Source organism: Alligator sinensis, unplaced genomic scaffold, assembly GCF_000455745.1.
Source record: "Alligator sinensis unplaced genomic scaffold, ASM45574v1 scaffold1288_1, whole genome shotgun sequence".
Classification (NCBI taxonomy): Eukaryota; Metazoa; Chordata; order Crocodylia; family Alligatoridae; genus Alligator; species Alligator sinensis.
This window is the reverse complement of record NW_005843515.1, coordinates 16,403-29,711: the sequence shown is the minus strand read 5'-3', so window position 1 is coordinate 29,711 and position 13,309 is coordinate 16,403. Positions and strand designations below refer to the sequence as shown.

The window sequence follows — 13,309 nt, the reverse complement described above, 5'->3', positions numbered from 1 at the left end:
CTGCTGAACAGGTGGCTCCAGGCTTTGCGGGCGCTGGGCTGCAGTGTCTCCGTGTCCTTGCCGGGGTGCCGTGGGGGGAGCACTGGGCCCTGAAGGTGCCTTCCAGCCCGCCTTGCTGCCAGGTCTCACCCCGCTACAGTGAGTCTGGGCCAGTGCCTGTGGCTCAGGTGGCCCCTGCTTCCCTTCCCGCCAGCCTGTGGCTTGGAAGAGGGCAGCCAGGGCCTGGCTGAGCACCGACTGCTGCTCCGGTTCACTCCATGTCCAACGCGTGGTCATGCCTGGGTTGATGGGCTTTAGCATCCTGCAGAAGCAATGTCAAATCTCACCTGGCCTGAGTGCAGGGCAGCCGTCGGTGGCTCTGGGGGAACATGCAGGGCTCAGGGCACTTGGTGATGGGGCGTGAGGGCACAGGGGCTGCATGGCAGGCGGGGGGCTGCAGCCCCCCCCGGGGCGGTGGGACCTGAGGCCTGGGGGCTCTGGCTGCAGCATTGTGTTGCACGCTGCCCAACCACTCGCCATCTGCTGTCAGCTGCAGAGCAAATTGCCGCGGCCTTCTCGCCAGTCCAGCCTGGGCCTCCCTCGCTCGCTCGCTCGCTCAGCAGGAGGAACCACGGGGCCTCGGCTATGGCTACGTGAGCTTGCGGGAGCAAATCACGCTGCCACCGCTGCCACCATCTGTTCCTGCAGCTCTGAACGGGCTCCCGTGGGAAATGACGACGCCAGCCGGCTTGCGCTGGCACTGAGCGATGCCAGGAGCCGGGCGAGCTCTCGGGGGCCAGGGCCAGGCAAACCCCTGCAAATGCCAGGCTGCTCCAGGAGCAATGTCCCCCAGCCAGGCCCTGGCCCTGGCTTTCTGCTAAATGAAATCCATGGCCCTTTGGAAGGTGGGACTTGAGCATGGGATGCTGACCGTAGCTGTCAAAGCTGTCCGAGGCCGGTTAGGCACCGATGTCCTATCTGCTCACAGCAGTGCGCTGGCAGCTCTCGGCAGCTGGGCAGAGCAGCCCAGGCTGGCCCTGGTCATTGCTGTGACGGGCAGGGGGTGCGGGTGCCTCCGGGAAGGGGCAGGAGAGCCCCGTGCCATGGGTTGGCCCTGCCCTGGGTAACCAGCCGCGCTGCCTCCCGCTCCCCACAGGCCCCCAGTGAGTACGAGACCAGCCCCGACCAGCTCTTCTACCGCATCGCCCACCTGAACCGCGGGCAGCAGTACCTGCTCTGGGTGGCGGCCGTCACCTCGGCGGGCCGCGGCAACATCAGCGAGAAGGTCACCATCGAGCCTGCGGGGAAAGGTACGGCAGGGCCCGGGTGCTCGCGGACAGGCAACACAGGAGAGGGGCTTGCAGCCTCTCGTGCCCAAAATCCACTGCCCATGTCCCTCTCCGGCCTCACGTCCCCTGGGAACCGGGTCCCTGGGTCAGTAATTGCGACGAGCCCCTTTGCAGCCCCGGGGTGGCTGCTGGCAGGAGCCGCAGGGCCTGCTGGGCTGACCTGGCCTCCCCTGCAGCCCCTGCCAAGATCATCTCCTTCGGCGGCACCGTCACCACCCCCTGGATGAAGGACGTGAGGCTACCCTGCAACTCGGTCGGCGAGCCGGTGCCCGCCATCAAATGGACCAAGGACAGGTAGGACGGGCTCAGCGCCAGTCTCCCCAAGGGGGTCCTGCCTCGGAGGAGCTACTCTTGGCAGCGTGGGCTCCGTGGCTCCTGGGGCTACGTGCCCAAAGCCCCTGGGAGGCCTGGCTGGTGGCTGGGGTGTCGCACTCTGCCCCGTGGCCTGGGAGGGAGCTGGTGCTGACGAGTCCCTGGGCTTCCTCCATGCTTGCAGCGAGGACTCTGCCATCCCGGTGACGGTGGACGGGCACCGCCTGATCCAAGCCAACGGCACGCTGGTCCTGCGCTCGGTGAAAGCAGAGGATTCTGGGTACTACACCTGCACCGCCACCAATACCTGGGGCTTCGACACCATCATCATCAACCTGCTGGTACAAGGTAAAGGCCGTGCGGGGCAGCCAGGGTGGGCCCAGCCGGGCCTGCCGGTTTCAGCCGCAGCAGCCCTGGAAGGAACCGCGTGGCCGGGGGGTCCCAGCTGCCCGGCGGCCCATGGGGCATCGCAGTGTCCCACTGCAGGCACATGCAGGTGTGGTGGTGCTCGGCCTGGGCACCTTCCCGCCTGCCAGCCCACCAGGCTAGTGGTGTGTCTGTATGCCCTGCCATCGCCAGGGCTGGGCGGGTTAGCTGCGGGCACACGTCCGGTCGAAGGGGTGGAAGGAGAGTAACCCTTTAGCAGGGCAGGGGAGCGGTGTTGGTTCCAGCGTAAAATGCCTGCAGTGACTGTGCTGTGTCCTTGGCCTAGTGCCCCCAGACCAGCCCCGCTTGACCGTGTCTAAAACCTCCGCCTCATCCATCACGTTGGCCTGGATCCCAGGGGACAACGGTGGCAGCTCCATCCGAGGTAAGGCAGCGCCTGGCTGGGAGCAGGGAGCCCTTGAGGCTGGTCGGCCCGCGGGCGCTGGTGCTTTGGGCCGTGTGGATTGCCCTCTGGCAGGTGCCTGCTGTGTAGGGCCGTGCGCTGCGGTGTCCATGCACAGCTCCAAAAGGAGAGTGCAGTGCAGTGGTTAAAGTAGGGCTTGAGCTTGGGGCCTTGGCATCCTCCGTCTCCAGCCAGGGGTGGAGGCTTCAAGTCACCATCCTGCGCTGCCAAAGCCTGCAGACAGCCTGCGGCAGCCCATGCAGGCTGGTGCTAGGGTGGGCACGAGCAGCTGCCCCAATGCCCGTGACACGCTGCGCCTCCCCACCCAGGACCGTCCCCCCTGCCCTGCGGCCGCTCCCCTTCCCGCCGTGGGGCGACGTGACAGAGCTCCGGGAATTCCCGCGCCTCCCTACGAGGGATACGTGGGAACAGCTGCAGAATGGGGAGCGGGGAGGCGGACGGAGACCTCGCTTACAACTAATTAAAAGCATGAAAGTAATTACAAGCCAATCTCCCCAGCCGGCCGCCTTTCACTCCAACGGCCTCTGTTGATAAATTTGGTTATAATTGGATTAGGAATATTAAAAACGCTGCATGTAAGGAAATAAGTAAGTCAGGGATGGTGTGTGATCCCAGCCCAGCAAGCACTGGGCCGGCAGCCCGCTGGGGTCCTCTGTCTGCAGTGCCCCGGGTGGAGCTGCTCTGGGAACGGCGTCGTAGCAGGCGATGGGCAGGGATGAGGCCGGGCATCCCTCTGGATGGACAGCCCCCACCCCAAGCTTGCACGCGACTGGGGGCTGCAACTGCAGGGAACCACTCGGTGCAGGGGTCACGGGTCATAGGCCGCGTGCAGTCAGGCCCCGTGTCTGGACGCTGGGCTGGGATGTGGGGCGTGTGAGCTGGGTGCACCTGGGTGCTGGCGGGGGGCTCATGTAGGGGGTCCAGGCACTGCCATCACCACCCCAACACAGGCAAAGCCTCTTGGCCTTTCCCTGGTCCCCCTGGGGAGGGAGTCGGGGCAGAGGCAAATCTCCTGACTGCCGCAGCTGAAGCCCGGACGGCCCCAGGAGGAGGAGCCCCTCGTTCCCAACCAGGGGCTGCACCACGGGGCCTTAGGCTTTACTCGTCCCAATGTCAAAGTGCTCCCTGCCAGGGCAGCAGTAACATGTTCTGCCCCTTGCACATGGACCAACTGATCCAAAACATCTGGCTGGCTCCCAAGACCCAGTCCCCAAAGGCACCCACAGACCAGTGACTGGCTGAGCCAGCAGCCACTCGCACAGGGACGGGCGCTCACTCGGTGGCACGGGAAAGCCGAGCCTGTGACATACGTGTCTGTGCCATGCCCCGGCCAGGGCTCCCTGCTCTCCGCGGCTGGCAGATGCTTAGCATGGGTGGTAGGAGGTAGCAGCGTAGGTAGCACGGGTAGCAGCGTAGATGGTAGGAGGTCGCACTCGCACGTGCACACACGCGCTGCCGTCTCTCTTAAGGGCCATTGTGCAGTCTCATTTTTGTCTCTCAGGCTGAAGCGGGTCATTTAGGCTTGGAATAGCTGTCTGGTCTTTGCGCCTGGAGAATGCTAACACAGGCCCTGTCTGCGCGGACGGACGGACGGGCCGGCAGAGCTGTGCCTGGATCCAGTCTGTGCGGCTCTCCGTCCTCCAGATAAAAGTCACTCCCTTGGCCAGTTTGTCCTGGGGGACAGTCGGGGTGAAAGACGCAGTAAAGTGTGTGCATGTGTGTGTGCAGGCACATGTGTCGCACGGGGTGCCTGTGAAACGCTTGGCCAGCACATGCATGGAAAGGTGGCCTTTGAGCCTCGCTGGACTGGCTCGCGTGTTAGGGGCCTGGCGGGTGAGCCGCTGCGGGCGCAGGGTCCTGGGACCGCGAGGAGCGGTGCTCACCTGATCAAAACCTAACGACTGCGGCTGTGTTGCTGCGCCTGCCTCTCCCCCGCCAAAGCCCGAAGAGCCATTTTAAGGCCTGCTGTTGACGGGAGTGTAACAGGTTTATTCATCTAGGACGCGGTGTGCTTCCTAATGCTCTTAATCATGTGAAAGGAGGCGGCATTCGGTGACAGAAGCAACTTCCGAGCAGGTTCCCCAGGGAGCTAGTTAATTCTGGCTTCCCTTTTATAGCCGTGCTCCAGTCAATCACGTCCCGCGCTCTCCGGGCCCTGATGTGAAGGCAGGTAACTGCAAAGTGCCGGCGATGGTACCAGGCGAGCTGGGCCGGGGAGCAAGATCAGGGGTTGGCGAGAGGCCTCTGCATGAGTGCTGCCCAACCCGGCGGGGTCTGGGGCAGGGGGCCAGGACTGTGTGACCCCGGGGTAGAGGCTGGGACCCAAAGGGGTTGTTAGGTACAAACACCGGGCGCGCAGCACGTCCCAGGCCATGTGCAAACCCCAGTGATGGTGCACGGGGGCATTGACTGCTCTGCCCTTCTGCACGGGCAGCAGCAGGTGCCACGGCTGACTCGGAGCAGCCCTGAAGCGCGACAGCCACTGCATGTGCATTGCCCGCTTCAGCTCTCCACCCCAGGGCTTCCCCTGCCCACCCCATTGCCGTGCTGTTTGCCATCTGCCTTGGCCCCATCCACTCCTGCTGGTCCCTCCGGCGGTAACGGCCCCGCTCCTCTCTGCAGGCTTCGTGCTGCAGTATTCGGTGGACAACAGCGAGGAGTGGAAGGACGTGTTCATCAGCTCCAGCGAGCGCTCCTTCAAGCTGGACAGCCTCAAGTGCGGCACGTGGTACAAGGTGAAGCTGGCGGCCAAGAACAGCGTGGGCGCCGGGCGCATCAGCGAGATCATCGAGGCCAAGACGCATGGCAGAGGTAGTGCGGTCACCGCCCGGGGCCCGCGGAGGGCTTGGGGGCTCCAGCCACCTTCACTGCTTCCCGTGGCATGGGTGGTCCAGAGGAGGGTCTGGCTGTTTCTGAGGGTAGGAGGGGTCAAGGGTCTGAGCCAGGGCAGCCCATGATGCCATGTAGGGGCTTCTCCTGCTTCCCAGCTGAAGGAGGGTCTTCCAGCATGCACCGTGCCCTCTGCACCTGTCAGGGCAGTGCCCCCGTCGCCTGCTCCCTGCCACTGCCCGGCCGCTGGCACAGCCCAGGGCTCTGCTCCATGCAGCGCGGCACCAGCTGCGTTTCCCCTCCCGGCCTTGTCAGGAGCCCCTTTAAAATCGGGCACTGGGTGTGCCGAGGAGCTCAGGGCAGAGGCAGTATTGCTGCTCGTGGCTGATGGCGCAAGCGAGGCATCTCCCCAGTGCACCGGGGTGACCTCTGCAGCCGTGTGCTGCAGCTCCGCACCGCTCGCCCAAGCTGGACCTGCGCTTGTGGTCCCGGGACTTCATCGCCTGGCCACAAGCATCCCCTGCCGCAGGGAGCGGAGCCGCAGCCCGAGGGGGGCCCTTGCTCTCCTCTTGCTCGCAGTGTCCAGCAGCCCCCAAGTCCCCACGCAGCCTGGACAGGCGGCACCGAGGGGCGGTGGTGGCTGGGGTGGGCTGCGAGGGGCTTGCTCTTTACTAGTGGCTGCAGGGGGAGCGGGGGGGCTCCCCCAACTCTGGAGGCCTGAGCCCCCGGCCCTGCCGCAGCAGCTGCTTGCGGTGCTGGGGGCGGGGCCAGGCGGACCCCGTGAGAGCCTGATGGCACGCTGCCCCCACAGAGCCCTCCTTCAGCAAGGACCAGCACCTCTTCACCCACATCAACGCCACGCACGCCCGGCTGAACCTGCAGGGCTGGAGCAGCGGGGGCTGCCCCATCACAGCCATCGTCCTCGAGTACCGGCCCAAGGGCAACTGGGTCTGGCAGAGCCTCAGGACCAACAGCTCCGGCGAGGTCTTCCTGACCGAGCTGCGTGAGGCCACCTGGTACGAGCTGCGCATGAAGGCCTGCAACAGCGCCGGCTGCGGCAACGAGACCACCCAGTTCGCCACGCTGGACTATGACGGCAGTGAGTGCACGGGGCTGGTGGAGGGGCAAGGGGGCCGGGGATGGTGTCAGCAAGGGTCCTCAGCCGGACCGCGCTCTCACTTTGGCCCTCCATGAGCCCACTGGTTCTGCGCTCGGCTCGGGCCGGGCAGGGCACCAGCCATAGGGCCTGGCCTCACTGCCCGTGTGTGTGCTCTGCCCAGGCACCATCCCCCCCATCAAGTCTGCCCAGGGGGAGGGAGATGACGTAAAGAAGCTTTTCACCATCGCCTGCCCCGTGATCCTGGCCACGCTTGGGGTGGCGCTGCTCTTCATCATCCGCAAGAAAAGGAAGGAGAAGCGCCTGAAGAGGCTGCGCGGTGAGCATGCACCCCACCGGTGCTGGGGGGCAGGGCCCAGCGTCCTCGGGCAGCGACCCCAGACGTGTCCTCGGGCAGCGACCCCAGACGTGTGCAGGACTGGCCATTAGCACATGGCCAGGGGCTGCCTGAGTCGGGCTTGCGGCTGGAGAGCATGCAGGGGACCGGGGCTTCCCCTCTGGGGAGGACAGGCTCCGTCCTGGGAGCAGAGAGGCCCAGCCCAGGCCAGCAGCTCGGGGACGGCTGCCGGGGGCAGGGAGCAGGTGTCACTGCCCAGCTGCGGGCGGGAGGCAGACACACGGCACACCCAGCCCCGCTGCCCGTGTCCTGGAGGGGGCTTGGGAGGTCCCTGTGTTCGCACCCAGCGTGCTGCCCCCTCCTCTCCCTCCCGTTCCCAGCCCCTGCCGCAAAGACCGTGCGTCGCTCTGAAAGTGCGCCTTGTGCTTTGTGTTCACAGATGCCAAGAGCTTGGCAGAGATGCTGATCAGGTGGGTGGCAAAGCCCTGTGCTGGCTGGGGTGGGCTGTCCGGGCTCCCCTTGGACCCCGCTGTTGGCATTGCATGTGGGAGCAAAGCAAGAGGTGCCCCCATGGCGGGAGGGGGTTGCTACTGGCTGCCATTCTCCCTGGCACTGCCAGAGGCCCCTGTCACGTCCCTTTGCAGTGACATGGGCTGGGAGGCCTGTGGCGGTGCAGCTACGGCTGCCTGGGTCCCCTTGCGGTCCCCATGTGTGCCAAGCCGTGCCACGCTGGGCTGAGCCGGGCCTGACGGGGCATCTCTTCCTGCAGCAAGAACAACCGGAGCTTCGACACGCCGGTGAAGGGGCCGCCTCAGGGGCCGCGACTGCACATCGACATCCCCCGCGTGCAGCTGCTCATCGAGGACAAGGAGGGCATCAAGCAGCTGGGTAAGCAGGGTGCCGGGCGGCCCGAGGCAGAGGATGGGGATGAGGAGTGCTCCACTGCAGGACGGGGAGCATGTCGCATCCTTTCCCTGGAGCTGGGAGCACAGGACTCAGGCTGGGAGAAGGGCTTTGGAGGGCTGCTGCCCTGTGCACAGAGTCTGACACCCCGGTGCCGAGTGGGGCAGAGCTGGGGGCTCCTGGGAGGCCAGAGACGCTGGCGCCCTTGGTGCGGAGGCTCTGAGAGGGCAGCAAGGGCTCCCTGAGGTCAGAGCTCAAGCCCGGGCTCCTCCCTCCGCAGGGGACGATAAAGCGACCATCCCGGTGACGGACACAGAGTTCAGCCAGGCCGTGAACCCCCAGAGCTTTTGCACCGGGGTCTCGCTGCACCACCCCGCTCTGATCCAGAACACCGGGCCCTTGATCGACATGTCAGACATCCGACCTGGCACCAGTAAGTGGGGCGCCCGGGCCCGGCACGCTGCCCTTTGCCTCATGGCCCAGCACCGCCACCTCGGTCCTGAGTCCCCCAGCCCCGGGGCCTTGCCGCCAGGTGCCCGGAGCACCCCGGGCTATTCCGACATTGCCCCGGGTTTGCGCGGTTCTTCCAGGCAGGTCGAACAGGGCTCTCCCCGAGCAGCTCGCTGATTCAGTGAGGGCCTGCCCAGCCACCAGACAAAGGTAGCGAGTGGGCAGAGAGGGGCTGAGGACTTAGAGGGCAGGGGGCTCCTTCAGAGGTGACACAGTTATAATCCACTGTAAAGTGACCGTGTTCGGCTGCAGCCACACCATGCACGCATCTCTGCGAGTTAGTCCGAGTGCTGCCCTGGCGCCGGGAATTTCCATGCCCGAGAAATTTTTCTAAGTCCCACCCAGGCACCATGTCAACCCTGTGCATGCCTGTGGGCGGTTGACCTGTAGCCTGTGCACCCGAAGGCAGGCACCAGGTCATGCCCACGCGCTCCTGTGCGATGTTGACCTGTCGTCCGGGGAGCTCAGCCCGGCTGCCACTCCCCCGTGCCTCAGCTGCAAAGGCAGTCACAGGAGAGTGGGTCTAAGGCTCGTGGCTCCACAGTTACTCGAGTCTTGTCTGTCCGGGGGGTTTGGAGGCTCCTTCTCCACCCCCCAGAGGTCTCCAGCCTGGGGAAGCAGGAGGTGGGGCGCTGCGTTGCACTAAATTTCCACGCCAGAGAGCAAATAGGCTTGACTTTGTGCTGGGACTTCCCTGCCTCAGATCCTGTGTCCAGGAAAAATGTGAAGTCTGTGCACAGCACCCGCAACAGGTACTCCAGCCAGTGGACCCTCACCAAGTGCCAGGCGTCCACCCCAGCGCGGACGCTCACCTCCGACTGGAGGACGGTGGGGTCCCAGCATGGCATCACCGTCACGGAGAGCGACAGCTATAGCGCTAGCCTGTCTCAGGATACAGGTGAGCCGGAGCCACAGAAGGTGATCAGCACTTGAGGCAAAGCCCAGCCACCCGGTGCACCTGAGAGACGCCGGGGCTGAAGCCATCCCCTCCCTCTCCTCTCCCAAGCCTTGCTCGCTGTGTTTCTGCTACCTGCCTCTGCCAGCCCTGCAGCTCCACCTGGGAAAGATGGGGACCGCGGGCACCATTTGCAACCCCTCTTGCCCTGCCTTGAGTGCAGATTTTCTCCTAGCACCTGTCTTATTCCCTCCCTGAACATGTCCTGCCAGGACCCTGGCCAGGACTGGCCCAGTGCATCCTGCTGAGCGAGCAGCTTTGCCTTGCCAGACAGGCGCCCACTGGGGCTGGGCAGGGACCAGCATCTCCATCGCACGGGAGATCCCAGTCCCGAATCCCCTTCCATTCCGGATCCAAACCCGAGGCAGGTTTCAGAGCGTCCCAGGAAAGGAGTGCGTGTTTCAGGCCAATCACCACTGGATCCTGCTGATTTCGGTGACATGGTAGATGCACAATTCATGGTAGATGCATTTCCAGGCCGCGCGTAGACAGCAATGATAATATGCAGCTAGACATGAACTAGGATGCCCCTTCGTCCTGCAAACCACGGGAGGCTCTTTGGGCTGATCACGGGTGGTCTTGTGTACATCAAAATCCAAGCGTTTTTAAATGGGAAGGTCATCCCTGCACCGCAGCGCTCGGCTGCTTGCCCTGGCACGGCGTGTTTCTGAGGGAGGCTTAGCTGGGCAGAGCTGCATTCTCCCAACAGCTCCGCTCTCGGGGCTTGCACCTCGGTGTCCCCCGGCTGCCCGCCACGCCGGACCTGAGTTCTGTCCCTGCTTTGCAGACAAGGGGCGGAACAGCATGGTGTCCACGGAGAGCGCCTCGTCCACCTACGAGGAGCTGGCGCGGGCCTACGAGCACGCCAAGCTGGAGGAGCAGCTGCAGCACGCCAAGTTTGAGATCACCGAGTGCTTCATCTCCGACAGCTCCTCCGACCAGATGACCACAGGCACCAACGAGAACGCAGACAGCATGACGTCCATGAGCACCCCCTCCGAGCCCGGCATCTGCCGCTTCACCGCCTCCCCTCCCAAGCCGCAGGACAGCGACAGGGGCAAGAACGTGGCGGTGCCCATCCCACACAGGGCTAACAAGAGTGAGTATCCTAGCGTGGGTCCGGGGCTGTCACGGTCCGGGGCAGAACATAATCTGCATTTGCTGTGCTGGTTTTTGGTCCCAGCCAGAGCAAGCGGTGGAGCTTGGAGCCCTGGCTACAAGCAGCCCGTCTCCCCGTGCTCCCGAGGGGAGAGAGGAGGAGGGGGACTCTTAGGACAGGGTCAGCCCCCGCGGTTGTGTACCCTACAAAGAAGTGCTTGTGTGAGCACATCTTGCACTTTGTTCCTCACAACCCTGGGCACGTGCACACATCCTGCCATGCAGCCGGGAGCTCTTAGACCCCTTGGAGTCATTGCACAGTCAATGCTTGCTCCGTGCCTTGCCCCCGCCTGGCCCCTTTCCTCGGTGTCTGCCCACTTCCAGCATCACAGCTGTCACGCTGGGGCGGGACCTGGCAGGTCGCTGATCTGCAGCATCCTAACACGGCTGCATTTCTCTGCCCTCCCTGTTTGACTTGCACCCAGCCTGAGTCTCAGAAATCATGGCCAGGAGCAGCACCCAGGCCTGCCCGGGAGCAGGAGGACCTGCCGGGAGGCAGGGCCCAGAGTTCAGTCCTGCATGTGCTGCCACGGAGGAGTCCCTCTCCGTGGCACTTCCCGGGCACTCTGCAGATGGGTAACGCCACGGCCGCGAGCCGCAGAGACCTGCAGAACCGCGCCCCAGAAAAGCAAACTGTTTTGCTTGGCTAATTTGAGTGATGACACAGTAATGAGTAACCGTCCGGGGGGAGATGAATCACTCCGGCTGGCTCGGAGGATGAACTTCCTGCTGGGGAGATATATGAGGATGTCAGAGGCAACCCTGGTAATGAGGGCTGGGGAAGCATACCCCTGGGAGCAGCCCTGCACTCGTGCCAGCATGGGGCTGCGCTGAATGGCCCTGCCACGGCTCCCGATCTGGCCTCCAGTTCATGGGGCTACTGGGAGCGTGCTCGTGTGACACCCGCTGTAGGACCGACGTGGCTCAGCTGGCTTGCGGCTGACCCGCAGTGGAGAGCACCACCTGTGCAGCCCTGGGCTGTGCTGCCGCCCGGCTCCCAGGACAGGTGCCTTCAGGTTCCCAGTGCAGAGGGTCCAGGAGGGGAGGTGGTATCATGCCACCATCGCTCCAGCTTTGGTGTTTCCATCCTCAGACGCAGATGCTCCCCTCTGCTTTGGGACCCGCCGTCTCTGGGAGGAAGGAGGCGGAGGGGCGCCGTGCTGCCTTTGCAGGGACGCTCTGCTAGCATACGGCTTGCCTTTGCCTCCATCCCTCGCAGCGCTGGGGAGAGGCTGGAACAGAGCGACCCTCTCCCCTCGCTCATGGGCTGCATGTGGCAAGGGGGCAAATGACCCTTCCCGTAACCAAACCACGACCCCTGCTCTCCCCGCTCCCTTAGCCATTGCATGCAGTAGAGGCAGGGGCCTAATCCTGCCTCGCCAACTCCCTGCGTGCCCCGCCAGAGCAGGGCAGCGTCTCCTTGCACGGGCTGGTAACGTGGGGCGCTGCAGGAGACATTCCTGAACAAATCCACGTACCGAAGGCTCCGCACACGCTCTGACAGCTGCTGCCACTATGCACACGTGGGGCTGTCCCCAGGGTCCAGCGATGAAAGCTGAAGATAACCCTTCTTGCGGCCCATCATTGCCTTGCAGCCGGCCCTCTCCCTCCCTTCCTGGGCAGGGAGAGGGGCCAGATGAGCCATATGCTGGGTATTTCTTCTTTTTTCTGGCGCGGGCTCTTTATTCATCTTCAGAGAGACCAGCATCAAATAGCAGCACGCGCAGAGAACAGGGCTCTGCCTGCTCTTAACCTGACGAGGGAGGAACAAAGGCAGAGCAGGTTCCCGCGTGGAAAGCACAGCGCCGCGCCGCTCCGGCAGCGCGGAGAGCGGGCAGCTGTGGAGGGCCACGGCCAGAGAGGAGCGGGCACTCTGGCCGCGGCTCCGAGCCGACGGGCCCGGGCGCTCACCCGTGTGTTTGTTCTCTGCAGGTGACTACTGCAACCTCCCCTTGTACGTGAAGTCGGAAGCGTTCTTCCGCAAGCCCGACATCCACGACCCGTGTCCGGTGGTGCCGCCCAGGGAAGCCTCCATCCGAAACTTGGCCAGGGCGTACCACACGCAAGCCAGGCACCTGACGCTAGAGCCAGGCACCAAGCCCTTGGGCCTGCCGCACCCGGGCTCCTCCACAACCACCTTACCTCAACGAACTCTCACCATGCCGGGCTCGGCCAACGCCCCCTCGGCCCCCGCGCCCGCCACCGCCGCCACCGCCGCTGCTTCTGCTCCCACCGCCACCGCCGCTGACTCCACGCCTGCCCCCAGCGCTGAGCCCCGTCTGTCCACGCACACCAAAATGGGAGGCTCTAGAGACTCGTTATTAGAAATGAGCACGTCCGGCATAGGAAGGTCTCAAAAACAAGGGGCCGGAGCCTACTCCAAATCCTACACGCTGGTGTAGGAGACGGGGAACGAACCAACAAACTCTGCCGGTTCCCTGCGTTATTTATATTTAAATACAAACAGACTCTTGTACATTGATGAACTCTTTTGTATAAATGAAGCTATTTTCTTCTTCTCCAAAACTGAAAAAGAAGCCAGGGCACAAAGAATTTGATGTTACAGATTTAAAAGAAAATATATATGTGAGCATATATATATATTTCACATCATTTTGAAAGGGGCACAACAAAGAGAGACTCAGCGATTTCGTTTCTTTTTTTTTTCTTCCCTGATAATTGTCGGTGGTTTTGACAAAGCAAATTCTCGAAGACGTTGCATGCTATTTTACTGTTCTGAAAACAACAGGAGTTGCTTCAATTTGCAAATGCTTATGTGTTAATACCTTTTTCTATGAAAAAACCCAGCGCCGTGTGCAATAAAGGTTATGTTTATATGTTGGAGTCTTCACTTGGACGCAGGCTGCAGGACTGCCCTAGAAGTGATCCCGAGAGGGGCAAGGAAGGGGGAAACCAGTGGTGAAAGTAGCTCTAAAAGTGGTTGGCATGATTGGCACGCCTGCCTGTGTGTGCCTGCCCAGACGAGCGTGGCGGTAAGTTTTAGGCTGCA

The 13,309-nt window shown here is 63.4% G+C and overlaps 1 protein-coding gene across 1 annotated transcript in view; it reads left to right on the top strand.

Annotated features, from left to right (window-relative positions):
• The window catches only part of LOC102380616 (Down syndrome cell adhesion molecule-like protein 1 homolog), a gene marked incomplete at its 5' end in the record, with an annotated part of 45,836 nt that extends 32,730 nt beyond the window's left edge, over positions 1–13,106 (top strand). The window contains 13 exons of the mRNA XM_006038870.3: positions 1,136–1,289; positions 1,505–1,622; positions 1,825–1,988; positions 2,353–2,451; positions 5,113–5,301; positions 6,131–6,418; positions 6,600–6,755; positions 7,213–7,243; positions 7,543–7,661; positions 7,957–8,109; positions 8,890–9,084; positions 9,929–10,240; positions 12,232–13,106. Of these exons, the coding sequence (XP_006038932.1) occupies positions 1,136–1,289; positions 1,505–1,622; positions 1,825–1,988; positions 2,353–2,451; positions 5,113–5,301; positions 6,131–6,418; positions 6,600–6,755; positions 7,213–7,243; positions 7,543–7,661; positions 7,957–8,109; positions 8,890–9,084; positions 9,929–10,240; positions 12,232–12,701 (2,448 nt within the window). The remainder of the gene's footprint in view (positions 1–1,135; positions 1,290–1,504; positions 1,623–1,824; positions 1,989–2,352; positions 2,452–5,112; positions 5,302–6,130; positions 6,419–6,599; positions 6,756–7,212; positions 7,244–7,542; positions 7,662–7,956; positions 8,110–8,889; positions 9,085–9,928; positions 10,241–12,231) is intronic.
• Positions 13,107–13,309: the final 203 nt, after the last annotated feature.